The following is a 22,553-nucleotide window of genomic DNA, read 5'->3' as shown; positions in this document are numbered from 1 at the left end:
GAATCAAAGTCCTGGAACTCATTCCCTTACAGAACTGTTACTGTAACAACACCGCATGGACTGCAGCAGTTCAAGAAGGCAGCTGGCAACCACCTTTTCACAGCAATAAGGATTAAATGCTAGCCGAGGTATCAATGTTCACATCCTGTAAATGAATGAATGAAAATTGAATTTCCTTTGTATTTGGTGCACTGCCAATTGCTTAACTATGTCAGCAACAATCCTAAATGTTAGGACATTGTTACCAGTTGATTTTCCTTCTTCAAGCAGCCAGAATCACTGGCTTAAGTATATCTACTGTTGCAAAAAAAAATCAGCATACCTGTATTTAAAATTTTTAGAAAACTTGTGTTTTGTATGATTGTAGAAAAATTGATTTATTTCAAGTTTTGTTCAAATGTCTGGAGTGAATATGTCATTGAAAGGTATGAGCTTTGGAAATGTTTAAAAATGGCTTTCTAGATATCATATAACAGGTGCTTGCTCTGCTATAGATCCCAGTGGAGATTGTTGTAATGTAAGGTATCTGATTTATTTACATTTTAATATTATTTTTACAGTTTGGATTTTGAACTAGTGCCATGTGAGCTTTCATTTGTGTGTATGTATAATTGGCAGTATTTCTAGAGGTTTTAAAATAAACAGTATGAGTGAAAGGAGAATCTCTTGGGATGATAACAGAAATTTGTTTGCTTTAGGATAGTTTCATGTGCAGACAGAGTAAATGTTAAAGAGCATTAGTTTGCTCTTTAAGCTTTAGTTTAAAATTAGTTAAAAGCATCAGGAATTGGTTTTGTTTTCTTCGCTGAGGGAAAATTCCATAGCTTGAAAAGCCTTTGATTTCAATTTGTAGAAGTCCTGGTTGACGTTAAGTATGTGAAGCAGTTTCTCCAAGAGAAAAGGCATAAGTTCAGAAAAGTTAGAAAACAGTTACCTCAGTATAAGGGTTTTATTGAAAATTCCAGACCAGAAGTGTTTCAGTCAAACAAAGGGGATTATTTGTTGCTTCCCAAGACTTACTGTTCTTCAGGTTCTTTCATTTCTGTGCAGGATCTACTGGGCAATTGACACACTAACTACTTGAAAAAGGCAACAGCTTACAGCAACAGGTGGGAGAAAATAACTGGCCTTCTTCATGCTTCAGGTACTATAGAAAAATAAAGACATAGGATCGGCTCTCCTAGAAGTCTGGAGACTTCACCCCTCTCTATGGTAAATACCAAAACTGTTCACCTGCCCAGGTGCCAGAGGACTGTTGTTCAACTTCCAACATCCATGACAAGTCACATCTGTACAAACCGATCAACAGTCTGTTGCTGGGCAAACCTCACTCTGTACACTTAGACATTGGTGCCAGGTTATCACATCTCTCTTCCCCACTGCTTAAAGCAGCAGTGTGAACACAATTCACAATGAGATCCAGCAACTTAAAAGTGCAGCAATTCCTTCGACAATCCTTGACTTTAAAACAGTCCTTTTCCCATTTCAGTCCACAATCAAAATAAAGGCCAAATAAAAATACACAGTCTTTACAATCTAACTATTCTGTAAAAACCTTCACGATACTGTTGGTTCTTTTAAATCTGTGCAAACAATTTCTCTCCTGTTTATTCTGCCCAGATTCCTTGTGATTTATTAACACCTTAATCAAACATTCTTTCAACCTTGTCTTCCCACAAGAACACCAATTTCTCCAATTTATCCAAGCAACTGATGATTCTCAAACCTAGAACCAATCTCTTAAAACTTTTCTGGACCCTTCTGTAAAACCTGCGCACTCTTCATTAAAGTATGTTGTCCAGAATCGGATACAATGACCCTATTGAGCCCAAACGAGCATTTTAAAAGGTTTACCATAATTGGTAACTGCAAAACAAAAGAAAGTACTAAAGAAGTTTCTATCATGCAGGGACTGATAAAACAACACAGCAAACTGCTCCATTGCTTTGATTAATTTAACACCAAACAGGGTACCAATTACAGCATGAAAACATGACCAAACAGACCAACAACTGGAAACTATTGTGGCCTCAAATCTTCTTTCCTTCTGTTTGCCAAGGCTTTAGAATAGCCAACTGGCATTTAGAAAGAGGAACATGCAAGCTGTGAATGTGATTTATTGTTACAGGTTTAGGGGCAAAGCTATGTATTAACACACTACTAGACTACATTTCCCATAGTTTTACAGTAAATAACTAGAATTTACACATTTGACAAAAATTCCCAACAACAAACCAATACATGCAATAGGAATACTGCTACAAAGCGAAGACTGCAAAGCTGACCCACCAAGGATATCCCAAACAGTTTAAATAGTTTTGAGACCCAGATACAACTTTGAGAATACAAAATGCACTGGGTGCGTAGTCCATAGAAACACCTGACACGTTAAACATAGGCAGCATGTTGGAATGCCAGGGACTAAGTCCTATAATTTGAGAAAAGTGACTGGACTTTATGGAGGCATTGGGTCTCGGCTATTGACTGGAGATGCAGAAAGAGAAGAGTGGCATTTCCTCTGGGAAGACCCATTGGCATTAAATGCTACTCAAGCACTTACGCAGCCAGTGGTAGCCTCTCCTGAAAGTTAGTATCCTGGGGCACATATTACACGTGCTGAAGGCTGCTAGCCAGTCAGAAACCAAACAGTTCCTCTGGATACAGCAGGATCAACGTGGAGGCCCTAGCTTCTGCTGGAAGCATATCTATGGGGACCTAGGCCACAGGTAAGTAATGGTGGAAGATGCTTTGTGGGAGAGCAGGGTACTAGTTGCAGGGTGAAGAGTGAATGGATGTCAGCAGCAGGCTATGGCACTGGATCTCAGCGGTTATAGAGTCATAGAGATGTACAGTATGGAAGCAGACACTTCGGTCCAACCCGTCCATGCCGACCAGATATCCCAACCCAATCTAGTCCCACGGCCAACACCCTGCCAATATCCCTCCAAATCCCTCCTAATCATATATCCATCCAAATGCCTCTTAAATGGTGCAATTGTACCAGCCTCCACCACTTTCTCTGGTAGCTCATTCCATACAGGTACCACCCTCTGTGTAAAAAAGTTGCTCCTTAGGTCTCTTTTATATCTTTCCCCTCTCACCCGAAACCTAAGCCCTCTAGTTCTCTCACTATTTCCACAAGACATGCACACAGACCTTCCCCCTGGGTTGATATCAGTAGCAGTGGGTTGAGGCCCTTTATTAGTTATTAATTGGCCACTTAAGGGCCTCACTTTGCATGGATTTAGTGGTCAACAAGGAACTTCCTGCCACTGATTTTATTTTGGTAAAGGCAGGCAGGAGATGGGGTTCAGGCATGTCACCAACTTCCCTAATTCAAAGCTCTCCCCATCTCCAAAATACCATGTGAGAAACTGTAAAAGGTTCGTATTTCAGAAAATCAAAATTAGCTGCCACCTTATTATTATACATATATTGATGAACAAAGCTCATGATTTTCTATGTCTGACATGGATTCATGACAAACATATCTTTGCTGCTACACAAGTCTTAGCTGAAGGACTTTCCCCTAGAAGCGAATGCCTTTGGTCAATGTAGACTATGGCATTCTCAGAATCTTCTTGCTAGCTGACAGAGGTGCCTTTGTAGAGCATGCACACCTATTATGAACAAAGGCCACTCAGACAGTCTGTCAATTGTTCACCTTAAGCAACAATAATGAAATTGCTTTTTGAAGATCTCGGTTGGGCATCGTTGCACTTCAGTTTGAAAAAATATCAATGTCAGGGACTCTTCTGAAACAGCAACATTTAATAAAAACAAGGTAAAAACAATGACAGCAGCTGCTGGAAACCAGATTCTGGATTAGTGGTGCTGGAAGAACACAGCAGTTCAGGCAGCATCCGAGGAGCAGTAAAATCGACGTTTCAGGCAAAAGCCCTTCAGGAATAAAGGCGGAGAGCCTGAAGGGTGGAGAGATAAGCTAGAGGAGGGCGGGGGTGGGGAGAAAGTAGCATAGAGTACAATAGGTGAGTGGGGGAGGGAATGAAGGTGATTGGTCAGGGAGGAGGGTGGAGTGGATAGGTGGAAAAGAAGATAGGCAGGTAGGACAAGTCATGAGGACAGTGCTGAGCTGGAAGTTTGGAACTCGGGTGAGGTGGGGGAAGGGGAAATGAGGAAACTGTCCTCCCTGACCAATCACCTTCATCCCCTCCCCCACTCACCTATTGTACTCTATGCTACTTTCTCCCCACCCCCACACTCCTCTAGCTTATCTCTCCACCGTTCAGGCTCTCTGCCTTTTATTCCTGATGAAGGGCTTTTGCCCGAAACGTCGATTTTACTGCTTCTCGGATGCTGCCTGAACTGCTGTGTTCTTCCAGCACCACTAATCCAGAATTTAATAAAAACAAGTTGTGCATATACATGGTGGGGTAAATGCAGCCCAAAGTTTGGACTGCCTCATCACCTTTAATTAGTGAGATAATTCATGCAAGCAGTTTTTACCTGTATTTTTGTCTCTCGGTCTGTGTCCCAGATACGAATAATGCGGACATCTCCTGAAGTCATTAAGAGACCAGTCTCCTGTTCCCAGTCCACAACCATGCCAGCACCTGAAGGAAAGTAAAAAACAGGTTCATCACTGGTTTAATATGATACATACTGTGCTGAGGTCAAGTCAGTCCCATAAGACATTTTTGCAGCATGTACTCATATGCAGTCAAGTTCCAGTGTTTAAATGTGGTGAGCCAACAATTCTGACTGAAAACCTGAAATTTGCAAGCATTTGATCTTTTAAATATGACAACCATTTGATTAAAAAAAGGTTAGGTTTGATATAAGTAGATATTTAGAGCAAACCCAATCTATACTAAAAAGTCTTGTTAATTTTCCTGTACTATCTGCAATGTTGTTCAAATTACAGCAAGGAAAATGGGTTACCACACAAGTGAGACAGCACGACTGAAGTGCTCTCAAATCAATTTCACAAATTGAGTTGTCCTTTCAACTACTGGGTTAATGTACTTCTTTCCACTACTGTCCATTTCCTTATTTTAAAATATCATGGGTGACACAAACAAAATTTTGAAAAGGTTATTTTATACATTATGAGCAACAAGTGCATGGGACCTGGTCTTGTAATGACTTCAGGGATGAATGTATTGCTTTTCCTTCTACTTAGCTTGATTCGTATGAAAGCGCCCATTATTCATTCTTGGTGAGCCTTGAACTGAATGGCTTGTTACAGCCATTTCTGAACAATTGAAAGTCAATCACATTGCTGTGGAGTCACATCTAGGCCAGTCCAGGCGAGGACAATAGAGTTTTTTTTTTCCAAAGGAGATGAACTAGAAGGGATTTTATGAGTCAGTGATAGCCATCAAACTATGAGCATGGAGACTAACTCAATTCTACATTTTTATTAATGTACATTTGAATTACACCAGCTGTGACCAGCATTAACTGTGGTTCTTTGAGTCACAGATCTGATGATATCACCAATGCAACGTCATCTACCTGTAATGACCATTAATTCAGTCAGCCTTTTGTCCTCTGCATGTATACATTTCAAATGTTTCAAAAATTCAAAATTACCCTCTTTACCAAAAGTACCTCTGTTCTCGATCAAGAACACAGTGTACACAATTAATTCCACAGAATCAGTAATTATTAGATTCTAATTAGAGATAAAGCAACTTATGCAATTAGCCAATGCCATATATACATCTTAAATTGCTGCTGTGCCATTCATAATTTGTGTTGGCATTACACGTTGCAAATTTTCTGGAATCCTTTATTTTCTATCTACTCTGCTTGATTTGTGTGAAAGCCAGTTTCTCTCATCTGCTTGATAATATCTACCATTTCCCGAGAGAGAATGTAAACATGCAGCCTATTTCCAACCATCTGTATGGGGCTTGCCTGAATTTCTTACAACGCTTGCCTAATTGTCTTTCCTGAAAGCAAGGCACTTAGTTCAAATAAAATCAACATGTTATTCTGCGAATGACAAGTATATACAGGTTGCCCATTTTGGGACACAGCACACAAGAACATTAATGACTTACATCCTGGGGTATTCCATCTTTAAAGAAACTACAAGATAAAATGAACTACCAAAGATAGAGTGTTTAAAATCCCTCAGGGCATCCTACTTGCAGTGCATGCAGAGTGTGGGCAGGCAGTGCATTGAAGATTAGGGAATCCCTGCAGTACTCCGGATCTGTTGTTATAACTGATTAATTTGTAAAGCACTACCAACCACCCACACAAAATAAAATGTTCAGAATGCCAGAGCATAGCTCCTACACTACTCACAATGCATTGCTTTTGCAGGTTCATCTATTATAGTGAGTTATTTGGCATATTGCTTTGACTTGCAGTACTAATATTAAGGCTACGTATAATTAAATATGTTCGTTCAGCAAAGGTATGCTCTTTCCAAAGTTAAAAATCACAATGCCAGGTTATAGTCCAACAGGTTTAATTGGAAACACACTAGCTTTCGGAGCATTGCTCCAAAAGCTAGTTTGCTTCCAATTAAACCTGTTAGACTTAACCTGGTGTTGTGTGATTTTTAACTTTGTACACCCCAGTCCAACACCAGCATCTCCAAATCATGCTCTTTCCAGTTAGGCATTTGAGTTATAGCCAGAACACCATACCACTGAGAACTAATTGGATATTACTCGAAAATGGAATACCCACTTGCAAAAAGATAGTCTATTCCTTGCAGAATTTCAATCAAACTAGCTTTACTAGAAATAATGGAATGTAATAATATTTTAATATGACCACCAGACAAAATATTTATTTAGTCTTTATTTGACTCCCTACCACTGCACAATTAGAGTGCTGGAGATCATCTCAACTTTTCGCTTCGCTGCTGTTTATCTTGCAGGAATGCCAGTGTGGAAGAGCTTTAGCCAACATTTCTGTCATAGTTTCAAGCTGACTAATCACAGCTATTCTTATCTTACTTCCTTTTTGTTTGCAACATTTGTTTACAGACACTTTGTTCAAACAAAGTCCACACCCAACCTGTTCTATCTTTTCAGAAGCTGGTGGAGCTGTTTGTTTACAACTAGGGCGGCACAGTGGTTAGCACTGCTGCCTCACAGCGCCGGAGACCCGGGTACGCGCCTCAGGCAACTGACTGTGTGGAGTTTGCACGTTCTCCACATGTCTGCGTGGGTTTCCTCCGGGTGCTCCGGTTTCCTCCCACAGTCCAAAGATGTGCAGGTCAGGTGTATTGGCCATGGTAAATTGCCCGTAGTGTTAGGTAAGGGGTGAAATGTATGTAGGGGTATGGGTGGGTTGCGCTTCGGCGGGGCGGTGTGGACTTGTTGGGCCGAAGGGCCTGTTTCCACACTGTAAGTAATCTAATCTAATCTAATCTAAAATTAGAGTTTTGATTTCTTCATCATCATATTACACGATGCTCTATTCAGAGCACTGATTCTTGACTGGAATAGAACAGAATGAAGGTCTTGTGGCCCTGTGGGGAGCATCTTTGCCTCTGAGCCAAAAACTCCAGCTGTAAATCCCATGAGTACATACAGTTCAGGATTGAATGCACACTAAATGCAATGGAGGCAGAGAAGGTTGACGAAACAAATACTCGGAATGAGCAGAGTGTCTTATGAGGAAATGCTGGTCAGGTTGGATCCGTATCCACTGGAGTAGAGAAGAGTAAGAGGTGATTTAATTAAAAAATATAAAATTCTGAGGGGTCTGTACAGCATTGATGTGGAGAGGTTTTCTCCTATGGAAGAACCAAGGAGTCTGGATCACTGTTGCAAAGATCACTATTTTAAAGTAGAAATTAGACTCTCTTTTTCCCTCTTAGAAGGTGGTGGAGTCCTCAAATACATTTAAGGCAGATATAGATAGATTGTTGTTAAGCAAGGTTATCAGGGATAGGCAGGAAATGGGTTTGAGGTTACAATCAAATCAACCATGATCTTACTGAATTGCAGATTGGGCCTGAGGGGCTGAATGGCCCACTTCTGCTCCTGATTTGCCTGTTCATAAGAGACTTTAAAATATAATTGATAACTTTGACTTGATTTAAGTAAATAATGATTTAAATTATGGTTGGTTTAATTGTGGTTAGTTGTTAAACATATTTGCCAGGACAAGGGCTGTGTGGCCACATCAAAAATAAGGTTATTGGTTTATGGGTTTATTTGCTGTTTTATAGATCAAGTTGAGGTGTGACAATGCTTTGTGGTAAATGGCTATTACTGAGGGCATGTGTTTTTTGTTAAAAAATGGTCTTTTGACTTTTTAGATGTAGGTGAGCCATTTTAAAAGAGATGATCTTACAAAGTGTTTCACTCGGCAAAGGATGAATCAGATGACCGTGGGAAGTGAGGTTAGTAAAATGATCATTATGTTCAAAGAAACCAATCAAGAATTATGCATTTACTGCCTTCCCATCCCAACTAGTGTGCTCCGAAAGCTAGTGCTTCCAATTAAACCTGTTGGACTATAACCTGGGGTTGTGAGATTTTTAACTTTCCCATACCAAGACTGACTAGGATTTGTTCATGTGCTACACGAATTAGATGTTCAGGATGCCGCTGATTAACAAATTAACAAGGGCCAATAAAATCTGGGTTTCAGTGGTTTGATGCAGAAGCAAGGTCAAATACAGAAATTCAATCAAAGGAACTGAACAACACACCTGTGCCCAGACAACCAGTGTCACAAATTAGCGTCTTGAAGAGGATGGACTGAAGAACATTGCTTCTTAGTTAGTATCACTTCTTTTGTACTTATGATAAACTTAATAAATTCTGTTAAGGGCAACTAAACTTTAGATTAGCTCTCTCAAAATCATTCGAGAATGGTAATTGACTTGGATCTTACAATCAAAGATGAACCCCAAAATCCTACGTCAGATGATGTTGGAGATATATATTTTTCTTTTTGAATCACAGGCCTTCAAGCAGTCATTCCCTCAGATCAGCAATAATCACCAATTGATAAATACTGCATTTCATCCTGGAAAAAAAAACACTACTCAGCAACAGCCCTGCTGCAAAATTCAACTGAACATTTTCCGCTCAGCTGTCCAAGCCCAGCAAGGCAGACCTCCACCAGGGCAATACACAGTGAAGAGAATTAGCAATTTCAGTTCACTGATAGGAGAACTTTTTCTTTAACTGTGCCTTCAGGTGTGGAATGTTTTTTTTTAAAAACAGGTTTTCCCAAAGCAATGTCTCCATTCAGTTCTCTGTTTACAGAGACTGTAAATCTTTTGGGTGATATTAGCATAATTCTAACATGATATGTCTTTTTGGATATGAAAATGCTTCTATTTTAAAGTATTTAATAACTGAATTTACATGGATGTATGCTGCAGCTGTTTCTTTGTAATGCTGGGTCAAAAGAAAGACCAAGGACAACAGAAAAATACCAACTAAATATTTGAGTTTTGGCTGTTTAATAAAATGAGTTTTAACTGAACACGCAAGCGGTAATACATTTAAAATGTTCATTATTAAAGCAACATGATCATTGAATTAATTTTTTAAAGTATTTATTTCAAACTTCTATTTATATAACATCTTTTATGTAATAAAGTATGCCAAGGTACTTCACGGAGGTGTGAATATAATAAATAATACCAAGCCACATAATAAGACATTAAGCCAGACGATCAAAGGCTTAGTCAAACAGGTGGGTTTTAAATATTGTCCAAAAGGAGAAAAATGGGAAAAAGTGACAGGCATAAGGAGAGAATTCCAGATCTTGGGCCTTATATAACTAAAAGCGTAGCCACCAGTGATGAAATAATTAAAATCGACGATGCACAAGAATTAGATTAACACAGGTACCTTGGAGGGTTGTGGAGCTAGATGAAATGAGAGAAGTGTGAGGATGAGTGGTGATTTTATAGAAGTTTATAAGGGGCACAGATAAGGTTGATAGAAAAGGTCTTTCTCCAAGGGTAGGTGAGTCCAAAACCAGAGGGCATATGCTTAAGGTGAGAGGGGCAAGATTTAAAAGGGGCCCAAAAGGCAGCTTTTTCACACAGAGGGTGGTACATGTACAGAATGAGCTGCCAGAGGAAGTGATTGAGACAGATACAATTACAACACTTAAAAGGCATTTAAACAGAGATATGAATAGGAAAGATTTAGAGGGATATGGACCAAACACAAGTAAGCGGACTAGTTAAGTTTGGGATAACTGGTCAGCATGGAGAGGTTGAACTGAAGGATCTGTTTCTGTGCTGTATGACTCTATGGAGGTATATAAATGCAAGCTGTTCGAAGTGTTCAAAGAATTGGACAGTGACAATTGCATTTGCTGGAGAGTCAGAGTGGATAAAGAATGGAGCAGGTAAAAGCACAGCAGGTCAAGCAACAGAGGAGGAGAGTCTCTTCTCCTCTGCTTCTGCTTGACCTGCTGTCCTTTTTTCAGTTCCAATCTTTATCTACTCTAAGTGTTCACATGCCTGTTTTGAACAGCTGGCCAGTACCTTGATAAATGGTCCCTACTGAGAACTATCAACCCTCCTATCAGGTCAGATATCTTTAGGTGTGCTTTGGGTAAAGCACATTATTCCTCAAAACTGTGCCTTCTTAGATCTGTTTTTGTCTCATAAACAGACACAGTGAGGTCCACTTTCTACCTCAACCACCTTGGGCATTATAACATTCCTTCAATATCACATAGGGAAGTGAGCCTAATATCAAATATCAATTATAATTGATATCATACCTTTCTGTAGTACCTCCCTATCTCAAGGCATCATACATAATACATATCTGACATCACATTTGTCCAGTTTTATGTATTAGAGAATATTTTGATGTTCATATTTTTAAAGTTATCACATTAATTTGGATATGGTTTAATGACAAGAGACAGAATGGTGGTAGATGTTTTTGTGTGACTGAAGCCTGGTGTGCAGTAGTGTACCACAGGAATGTGTACTGGGCCCTTATTGTTTGTGATATTCATAAGTGATATAGCTGAGAAGATAGGGTTATGATATGCATGTTTGTGCATGACATGAAGATTAGACAAGTGGTTGATAATGAGCAAGGCGGTCTTTGGTTACAGGAGGATGTAACCAGATTATTCAAATGGACAGATCGGAGGCAGATGGAATTTAACTCTGATAAAATGTTGCATGTGGAAGAATGAATAAGACAAGGGAGCATTCAATGACACTAGGAAGCTCAAACTAACAGAGGAATCTTCGGAGTGCTAGTCCACAGATCTCTGAAGGTGGCAGAACAGGTTAATAGTGTAGTTAAGGCAGCACACAGGATACAAGCCTTTATCAGTCATGGCATAGATTATAAGAGCAGAGACATTATGTTAAAGGAGTTCAGACCTTTGGTTAGAACATAGCTCAAGTACTGTATGTCATTCTGATTAGCACACTATAGAAAGGATGTGATTGCACTGGAGGAGGTTCACCAGGATGTTGCCCAGGATGGAGCATTGCAGAAATGAAGATTATGGGCAGAATGAACAGGAAGCATCTAGTCTGCTTAGTTGAAGGGTCAATAACAAGGAGGCATAATTTTCAAGTGAAAGATGGGAGTTTTAGGGGAAATTCGAGGAAAAACTGGTTGGGTCTACAACGTGCTACCTGGAAACGTAACTTCAAGGCATCAGACATAAAACTCTGGCATCAGTTGTCTAGTTTTATGTACCAGAAAATATATTTTCAAAGTTATCACATTAGCTTGAAACCTCAACCTTTAACAAAGTACTTGGATGAGCACTTAGTGTCATAATGTTAAAAATCACACCACACCAGGTTATAGTCCAACAGGTTTATTTGGAAGCACTAGCTTTTGGAGGGCTGCTCCTTCATCAGATGGTTTGGCCACAGCGCTCCTAAAGCTAGTACTTCCAAATAAATCTGTTGGACTGTAACCTAGTGTTGTGTGATTTTTAACTTTGTCCACCCCAGTCCAACACCAGCGTCTCCAAATCTTAAAGTGTCATAACATTCAAAGCTGTGGGCCTAGTGTGGGAAAGTGGAACTACTGTAGGAAATAGTATAGACTCAAAGGCTGAATGGCCTCTTGTGTACTGTATAATTCTATGATGTTAGTTGACTGAGAGCCAACATAGGTTGGTGAGCACAAGGATGAACAATGAACATGGCTCTGTGCAAGTTTAGATGGGCAGCACAGTTCTGAACTAGTTCAGGCTTGCTAAGAGTCAAATGTGTGAATCAGAATGCAATGCATCACAGAATCCCTAGTGTGCAAACAGGTCATTCGGCCCATCAAGTCCACACTGCCCCTCTGAAGACCATCCCACCCATACCCACCCCTGTAACCCTGCATTTCCCATGTCTAATCTACATAACTTACAAATTCCTGGATCCTATGGGCAATTTCCCCTGGCCAATTCACCCTAACATGCACATCTTTGGACTGGCGGTAACTGCAGCAACTGGAGTAAACCCACGCAGACACAGGAAGCATGTGCAAACTCCCCACAGACAGTCACCTTAGGCTGGAATCCAACTGGCACTGTAAGGCAGCAGTGCTAACCGCTGAGCCACCATGCTGCCTCAGTGAGCTGAGATGGGGACAAAGTCAGACAATATTATGAGGTGGAAATATGCAGTCTTAGCTATGGTATGACTGTGGTTCTAAGCTCATCTCAGGGTCAAATAAGAAACCAAGACTGCAAACAGAGTGGCTTAGCCAGACAAGAGGAAAGTATTCAGTAGTTATGGAATGCGTTATGGAGCAGATCAAACGACCTGCAAATATGTTAAGGAGATAGCCTAGACCCTAACTTTTATCTTATTAAAAGGCAAGTATAAGGTGCTGCGTCCCAAATGTAATTCAACTGGTTGTATTACATGGCTTTAACCAAAACACACTTTATTCTTACCCTGCAGTTAAAACACAAACGAAAGAGAGAAGAATGGGTATAACTTTAATTTTATTGGAAAACTTAACAGAATAATAGATCATTTAATGACTAAAAGCAACTGTTCCAATATAGTAAATTCCCATAACCATTCCCTTGGCAAAAGCAAAGTCAGTAAAACAGACTGTCTCACGTGCAATTCTGGCATCAGAGAGAGAACCCAAACTTATAGCTACAACAGAGAGAAAGCTTCCATGACCACCTTCAAATCCCCAATAACTGCTGAAAGCTAAACTAAAACCCTGGTTCTGTGGGAACCTGACTCCACCCATTCATGCTGCTTCTATGGTTAGGTCTTTAAAAAACTCCCAAGGTCTCACAAACTGATTACTTTATTGGCTTCGAGAATACAGCTTGGTTACCTATGGCTTAAAACCTCTCAAAGAAAAGACAAAATAGACTTTTAAAGCCACAGTATAATCAAAGATGTGAAACAATGACTTCAGTTTTTCTCAAGGAGATTTTTACTCATCTACTACTTGGTGTTGGATAAGTAGTCTGCTAATTTAGCAATAGTGGAGTCATTTGAGGTAGGGCTGGATGTTGTTAGAAAACATGCACACACTAATATCTTTCTTTAGCCTAATGTCACTGGGAGATAAGATGTGGGTGAAAAATAGCAAAGAGACAATTAATGCAAGTAGCTAATATATTCAACTGAATAAGTGGATGCAATGGAACGGCAGGGGGTGATACCATTGCCATTTTTAAATAGTTACATCCTTAGTTTATATCCATGGTATTATTAATAGCACATAAGACAATGCTTTATAAAGGAGTAATGGACTACCTGTAGCATTGAGTACATAATATACAGTTTGCAAGGGCAAGGATGCCTCACTATGAAATGAATAATCTATGATGATGCTGCTAAGGATTTTCTATCTCCTTTAGTACTGTTTACAGACATAAAAGTGTAAAATAAACACGTCTCTCTTTATTTTCATGCCTACACTACATAAAATTGTATAAAGCAAATATAAATTAGTTTCTGAAATAAAAAAAAACAAACCTGCCAGCTGACTTCATGAGATACTGCTCAAGATGAATTAGAGTGTTTTCTCTTTATATTGCAACACTGATAACACTTGCAAAACAATTTAGGACATCCTAAAGGCAAGAAACACTTTCACGTTTAAGTTTTTTTTAACTATTCTTTCTCCCTCTCTAATGTTTTCATTTTTAGCCACTGCTCACTGTTCTAACCTATAATACCTTTTCTTTTGATGTCCCTCTGCTGCTGTTTTGCTCTCTTATACATTTTATGCACCCTTTGCCTCTTGTCTCCACTCTTACTTGCTAATGTCTGGTTGAAGAATGTGGCTGGGTGTCAAGATGCAGGCTACTGTTAATGGATCACGGGAGTGGCCAGAGAAATCGGCTGGAGGAGAGCAATCTGGCCAGAGCTACAGGGTGGGATTGGGGAGAAAAGATCATGCAAATGAATGCCACAGTTTAATATGCAACAACTGAATAAATTGGGCAATTCTGATATTGACACCAGCGGCTTAAGTATAATGTACTTCTTCAAAAATAACAATTGTATATCCAGTCTTTAATCAACTTAATAAGGTTTAACAATTAAAACTCTATTAATCTTTGGTGAAATAATTCCAAAACAGAAGTTATTCACATTTGATTTATCACAGGAAAGCCTAGAGAGTCGGAGGCTGAGGGGTGACCTTATAGAGGTTTACAAAATTATGAGGGACATGGAGAGAATAAATAGACAAAGTCTTTTCCCTGGGATCAGGGAGTCCAGAACTAGAGGGCATAGGTTTAGGGTGAGAGGGGAAAGATATAAAAGAGACCTAACAGGCAACTTTTTCATGCAGAGGGTGGTACGTGTATGGAATGAGCTGCCAGAGGAAGTAGTGGAGGCTGGTACAATTGCAACATTTAAGAGGCATTTGGATGGGTATATGAATAGGAAGGGTTTGGAGGGATATGGGCTGGGTGCTGGCAGGTGGGACTAGATTGGGTTGGGATATCTGGTCGGCATGGACAGGTTGGACTGAAGGGTCTGTTTCCATGCTGTACATCTCTATGATTCTATGGAGGGGTAGCGGGTAGAAATCTTCAGTTTTGGACTACATATTGGATTTGATACAAGTTAATCACAGGAAAAAAGTGTGATACATCTTTAATTATAGGCAATCAATTTAATATTCAATTGATATAAACCTGGTTACTCAAGTTGCAGGCTGAGCTTGGTGGAACTCCAAGTATATTGAACATTAATGAACTAACGGAAACAGTGTGGTTCAGCCAACCATTTTTAACTTCAGCACAATCATATTTCTTTCTGACTTGATTTAATGGTATGCAATTAATTCAAGGTAGATAAAACTGTACTGAAAACTATTCATTAGGGAACAATTAACAGTTTGAAGATATAGCCACTGTAGAACATCTTAAGCAGAGTGAGAAAATATGAAAGACAAAGAGTATGGTTACATTGACAGCAGAGGCAGTAAGATGTAGTCAAAGCTAAACAACCCCACAACCAATTGATCAGATCAAAATTTTAATTCCTGCCAAATCCAGACATGAACGGGGCTATTTAAAGTAACAAGAGGAGAAGGCTCCATAGACAACTGTTTCATAAAATGGTGCAACGCATCATGAGAACAAAAGGCTAAGCTGAAACATTTGCAACCGCCTTCAGCCAGAAATGTCAAGTGAATGATCCATCTTTATCTCCAAGGTCCCCATTATCACAGAAACCAGTCAACTTGATTCATCCCACTTGATTACAAGAAATGACAATGCACAGAAAGTCTACCCTGACAGCACCCTTGCTGCAGCACAGAAAGCTTTTGCCCCAGGAACCTCTTCCTTCCATGTAAGTAAATGATTTGACCAAGACAAAGACAGCTTAATATTGAAACCTTCAACCAGATGAATCACATTAAGTAATGTGACAAACAATGGGTGTGGGGGTTGGGAAATGCAGGAAGGTATGGAAGTGACCAGGTAAATAGGTGATCAATGCAATTCAATGGATAAGAGTACGCAGTATCATATTTTGGGGAGAAATAGAATTGAGGTATAACCAAACATTATCAAATAATGCAGGTTAACAGAAAAATCTTGCGATATGCACAGCTATATTCTTTAAAGTTGAGCTACTTCTTGAGAAATCTATTGGTTAAATGGCATTTAAGGTGAAGAATCAATTAGAACTTGTAGCACAGAAATTGGCTACTCAACCCAACCATTTGTGCTGAGGTTTATGCTCCACAGAAATTTCTTCCCAATCTTATTTCATCTCACATTTTCACTACATATTTTCATTCACTACTTTTGCAGCTATTATCTATCTGTCCTTAAATACAACTATGAAGAATTTGAACAGGATAACGCTTAGGCTGTCACAGGAATGCTATGCACAATGTGCATTAGACATTGTTACCTATTAGTCATTAGAAGCATGACAAGTCTGATATCTGGGTTAAAGGCGATGCAGTTATGACAAGAATTGAAAGTTCAAAATGGATTATTTACAGAACAGGAAAATCAAAAGATTTTCCACTGGTTGGCAAATTAACTATATTAGTATAAATTTATGGGTTGTATTGCAAGTTTAAAAACAAGCAGTTAGAATTTTTTAATGCAGTTAGCGGGAGGTTTAATTCAGGTATTTAGTGTTTGGTAAGTGAGCAATTAAATTCGACGTATTTAGGTTCAGAAGTAGAATCAGTGTTTAAGAGGGAATTAGATAAACATAAAAATAGCATTAAAGAATTTCACAAAGAGAAGGAAAAGGGATTACAGGTGGCAGTTTGAACTACCAATGTTGAACAGTCTCCTCCCAAATTCCTAAGACTCCACGATTTCTAGTTGACATTTCAATATGGCAGGATATGAAGTGCTTTTATCAAGTCAAATAAAGAATTATTCACAAACTATTGTGAAAATCAAATCTTTATTTTCATGTATTAGTGGCTGTGGACCTAAATAGGAAAAAGACTAGTTCAAAAGCCAAGGACTGATGTGTGCACTTGTAATGTCAAGGCATACAAGGCTTTGGGTCAAGTGCTGGAAAATAGGAGAAGAATAGTTGGTGCTTGATTTTGACTGGAGCACACCTGATCAGTTGAAGGGCCTTTTTCTGTCCTGTAGATCTCTATGACTGTAGGACTTTTAAAAAAATCAAGTTACCTAATACTCATTGTAAGCGCTGTTTACAGTTGAGCTAATCCCGGGGGCTGTGTAGGAATGGGATTTGACTGGCATCAAGTAGCTGATTGATAACTGGTCATCATTTCACGGACCAATGACAAAGACCATCTGCCTGACAACAACTACATGAGTGGCTCCCAGGTCACTGAACAGTTTGGGGGTGTGAATGTTTGGGTCAGAAGCCAATGTCTCCTGGAAGGGGACCTTTTTCTGCTATGGAGAAAGTATCTGAACACGTGGAAAGCCAATTTACTCTTCCTGATTAATTACTAAAACTGTTATTTTTAACTAATAAGTCAGAAACCTTTATAAGTGTAAACTTGTCACTTTGTGCATCCTGCAAGCAAATGAAAGTACCTGAAGGAGGAAGATTGAGAAGATGGAAGACAGAGAAGCAGCAATCTGATTAGCAAAAGGATGATCTTATCAAACACTGTTTGCCTTCCCAATTTTCCCCCCCCATCATTACCACTTGTTTATCTGCATGTATGCAGATGTGGGAATTTATATGTAGATTAGAATTATAACTGGTAGAGTTATATGTTGATGGTTCAGAATTGATGATCTGTAGTTGTAAACTATTTATTTACAATAAACAATCATACGTGTTAAGTCCCAAGTGGTTCATGCTCACTGTCAGCCTGGATCTAAAACAACAGGTTAAGTTGCGGATTTCTGCATACTTCTTAAAATCTTTATCTTCTGTGATGAGCCTGGAATAGCTTGATTTCCAGTGCACTACCAAGTGAGATGTAACACTATTAAAGTCTAATTTGGGAGTAATTATTGACTACAACATTGTGACTAGACCATATTCTCAGATAAAAACAGAAGAAACTCTTTTCAAAGCTTTTAACATCTGAAATAGCTCTTATTATTGCTAATTCATTCCTTGCTGTCTCCTACATATCACATTTGTCATACAGCAAAACATTCAATCCAGTGCAACATCTGTCACAGTTCAATACCATTACTATTTTGAGTGGTCAGAAAGTGGAATTCAAACAAACAAACTAACACATTGACTTACAGTAGGCCACATTGATTTCTAATTCCTTCACTAGCCTGCTAAGTAAACATACTCCAAACTATTCAGGACTCTCACAATCCAGCAGCAAGGTCTTCCTCCAACTCTGTGAAGCCATGCATAGCACCAATTATGCATATTTCAGCAGCTAAAGATGCCTGCAAAAATGTAAGCATTGACTTTACTGTCTACATTAATTCCCATGGTATCTAGTGTTCATTAAATATTCAAACATGTTTCATTATTTCCAGCCTATACGTGGGATGCTGAGGAGTAAAAGGAACTTCCTTTATAATACACTGCTTGCTAGATTAATAATAAATGCTCAGAGTCCCTCTCTCAAACAGTCAGGCTTTTATGTACTTTTCTCTTAGTGGTTTAACTTTACAAACTTTTCTAGCTATTTAAGCAGTAATATATTTGCCAAGGTTTCTGGGATATGTTTCGTGTGGCATTTTATGCATACTTCAAATTTTCCTAAAACAGGTAGAATTTGTAGCTTTGGAGATTTATTTTAAAAAATTGTTCAAGGGGTACAGGCATTGCCTGTTGGGCAAGCACTTATTGCCAATTCCTAATTATCCAGACAATAATTAAGAGGCAACCACATTGCGTGGGTCTGAAGTTACATGTAGGTAACACCAAGTAAAATAGCAGAATTCTTTCTCCAGAAGACATCAGTGAATCATATCAGTTTTTATGACAATCGACAACAGTTACCTGATCACCATTCAGCTGGCATTTTTATTGCAGACTTCTACTGAGTTCAAATTTTACCATCTGTGAAATTTGAACCCCTGTGCACAAACATAAGCCTGGAGTTCAGGATTACTAATCTGGTAACATTATCACGTCATTACCTGGCAAGTAGTGGTGTTTCCTTATATCTGCTGCTCTTGTCCTTATTGATGGTAGCAGTGTTACGGACCAGACCAAATCCCCTCAAAACATATCAAGCAGATAGCCTATAGCCTAACTTTTTCTTATTTTAAAGGCAAGTGTCGGGAATTGCATTCCGGACTAAATTTGTCTGGTCAAATTTTCAGGCTTGAATCAAAACATGCTCTATTCATACACTATAGTTAAAATACAGACAAGATAGAAATAAAAGAATTGGCTTAACTTTAACACTATTGAAATAATAAAAATAATAATCTACCCATTAACTGTTCCAATATAGGAACATTCCATAAGCACACCCTTGGCAAAGGCAAACTCAGAAAAACAGATAGTCTCACATGCAATCCTAGCAGCTGGAAGATAACCCAGCTTTTAACTGTATCAAAGTAGTCATGGTTTGGAAAGTGCTATTAAAGCAGCCTATGTGAATTTTTCTAGTGTTTCTTGTAGATGGTACGCACAGTTGTCACCGTGTGAGAGTGGTAGGAGGAATGAATGCTTATAAAGGAAGTGTTTCACAGAATGAAAAGAGGTCATCCAGCCCATCATGTCCCACTAGTCATCAAACGCCTACCTATTCTAATCCCATTCCAGTACTTGTTCTGTAGCCTTGTCTGCTAGGTTTGTGGATACGACGCCAATCGAGTGGACTGTCTTATCCTGGATGGTGTGAACCTTCTTCAGTTTTGAGGGAGCTTTACTCATCCTGAGTTGTGTCTTGTAGATGACAGACAGGCCTTACAGAGTAACGAGTTGCTTGCTTCAGGATTCCTGGACTCTCACCTGTTCTGTTGGCTAGAGTTTAATCGGGCTAGTGCAGTTTAGTTTCTGGTCAATAGTAAACCCCAGATGGGGCATTAGAGACCGTAAAGTCATTGAATGGCAAGAGGCGATGGCAAGTTTTGTTTTTGTTGAAATCAGTCACTGCTGAGCACTTGTTTGGCTTGAATGGTATTTGTTATTATAGGATGGGATTACCGATCTGTGGCTGAATTTACCACATTTTTCAAAATAAACTACTCCAGATGGTAATTACATATAGGTCCCACATCTGACCAACTTGATTGAATGTTTTGAAGAAGTGACCAGGTTTGTAGATAAGGGCAATGCATTTGATGCAGTCTATTTGGACTTTAGCTTTTGGTCAGGTCCTGCAGTGGAGACTGATCGTGAAGGTGGCAGCTCATAGGATCCAAGAAAATTTGGCTAATTGGATCCAGAATTTGCTCAACCACAAGCAGCAACTTTATGAATGCAAGCTAGTGTTCATTGGTTTCTGCAGGGATCAGTGTTGAGACACTTGTTGTCCGTAATGCATATAAATTATTTAGACTTGAATGAAGGACAGTCAATCAGTAAATACATGGATTATAAGAAAATTTGGGGTGGTAAATACTGAGGATGACAGCCTTCAATTGGGGGAGAATATAGTTGAGCTGATCAGTAGCAGGTGAAATTTAGCTCAAGTGCGAGGTGACGCTCTTAGGCAGGACAAACAGGGCAAGGGAATACATGATGAATCCTGGGAAGCAGAGAGTATCAGAAGAATTTTGGTTTCCAAGCCCACTGGTCCATTAAGGTAGTGGGACAGGTAGATAAGGCAGTTAAGGTGCTATTTAGTATTCTTGCCTTTATTAGCTGAGAGTTTAAGAGCAGGGAGATTGTGCTGTACCGTTATAAAATGCTGATTAGGACACAGCGAGAGGACTGAGATCAATGCTGGAATCAATATTAAAGAAGGAACATGATCGTACTGGAGAGGAGGAGAGGAGATGACCAGGATATTGCCATGGTTGGAGAATTTGAGTTATAAATAAAGATTGCAGAGACTGGGATAAAATAAAGAAGCACCGATGCTGGAAACCTGAAACAAAAACAGAAATAGCTAGAGAAACTCAGCAGGTGTAACAGCATCTGTGGGAAGAAAGCTGACGTAACGTTTTGAGTCATAAAGTCATAAGAGATGTACAGCATAGAAACATACCCTTCAGTCCAACCTGTCCATGCCAACCAGATATCCCAACCCAATCTAGTCCCACCTGCCAGCACCCGGCCCATATCCCTCCAAACCCTTCCTATTCATAAACCCATCCAAACGCCTCTTAGATGTTGCAATTGTACCAGCCTCCACCTCATCCTCTGGCATCTCATTCCATACACGTACCACCCTCTGCGTGAAAACGTTGCCCCTTAGGTCTCTTTTATATCTTTCCCCTCTCACCCTAAACCTATGCCCTCTAGTTCTGGACTCCCTGATCCCAGGGAAAGACTTTGCCTGTTTATCCTATCCATGCCCCTCATAATTTTGTAAACCTCTATAAGGTCACCCCTCAGCCTCCGACACTGCAGGGAAAACAGCCCCTCCCGTCATCCTTCTTCAGAATGCTCTGAACATAGCCCACTGAATCTGTGCCAGTCGCATTCTACTTTCCATGTCTTGATGTGTACCCAGTAAATTACACATTTATCCAGATTGAACTCAATTTGCCACAATTCCACTCACCTGATGAATCCATTGATATTATCCTGCAATCAATAGTATTGCTTATTATAGATTAGATTACTGTTTTAGATTAGATTACTTAACAGTGTGGAAACAGGCCCTTCGGCCCAACAAGTCCACACCGACCCGCCGAAGAGCAATCCACCCGGACCCATTCCCATAGACTTACCCCTTCACCTATCACTATGGGGCAATTTAGCATGGCCAATTCACCTGACCTGCACATTTTTGGACTGTGGGAGAAAACCAAAGCACCCGGAGCAAACCCACGCAGACACGGGGAGAATGTGCAAACCCCACACAGACAGTTGCCTGAGGTGGGAATTGAACCCAGGTCTCTGGCGCTGTGAGGCAGCAGCGCTAACCACTGTGCCACCATGCCGCCCACATTATCAAGCACACGGCCAATTTTTGCATCATCTATGACTGGTGTTGGGGGGTTGAAATAATTAAAATAATAATCTACCCATTAACTGTTCCAATATAGGAACATCCCATAAGCACTGATATAAATCACACAGAGCAATGAACCTAGTACAGAGGAACCTCGATTATCCAAATATCAATAATCTGAAAATTGGATTATCCGAAGGAGATCGCGAGGTCCCCACAGAAACATTACATCAAACACGTGTTTCCAACGGTGATCGTGTCTTTTGTTTACAGTGATTAAACCGTCTCTAAATGACTGACCCTCCCACCCTCTCTCTCTCCCGATACTTTCCCTGGAGTTCTACACAGAGTTGTATCCTAAACCCCCGCCCCCCCATTTCCCCAGATAATCTAACAAGGCAGATATGGAACCTCTCAAAAGATTGCAGTAAAATGTTGTGTGTGTGGCTGTGCGCGCGCTATTTGTAGACTTACTCCACAAAGGAAGCTGCAGCACAACTCTTGTTGTTGGGGTACAGTCCAGCTGCCTAGGAGAGGTGGATGGGATCTGGGGGCAGTTTTGGACGGGGTCTGGGAGCGGTGTTGGACAGGGTCTGGGAGTGGGGTGGTATTGGACGGGGGACGGTGTTGGACGGCGTCTCTGGGGGGGCGACGGTGCTG

The 22,553-nt window shown here is 39.9% G+C and overlaps 1 protein-coding gene across 1 annotated transcript in view; it reads right to left on the bottom strand.

Annotated features, from left to right (window-relative positions):
- The window catches only part of rptor (regulatory associated protein of MTOR, complex 1), a 396,655-nt gene that overhangs the window by 20,314 nt on the left and 353,788 nt on the right, over nucleotides 1-22,553 (bottom strand). The window contains exon 28 of the mRNA XM_043715229.1: nucleotides 4,468-4,574. Within this exon, the coding sequence (XP_043571164.1) occupies nucleotides 4,468-4,574 (107 nt within the window). The remainder of the gene's footprint in view (nucleotides 1-4,467; nucleotides 4,575-22,553) is intronic.

Source organism: Chiloscyllium plagiosum, chromosome 24 (genome assembly GCF_004010195.1).
Source record: "Chiloscyllium plagiosum isolate BGI_BamShark_2017 chromosome 24, ASM401019v2, whole genome shotgun sequence".
Classification (NCBI taxonomy): Eukaryota; Metazoa; Chordata; class Chondrichthyes; order Orectolobiformes; family Hemiscylliidae; genus Chiloscyllium; species Chiloscyllium plagiosum.
The sequence above is the reverse complement of the archived record's forward strand: the minus strand, read 5'-3'. Positions and strand labels throughout refer to the sequence as shown.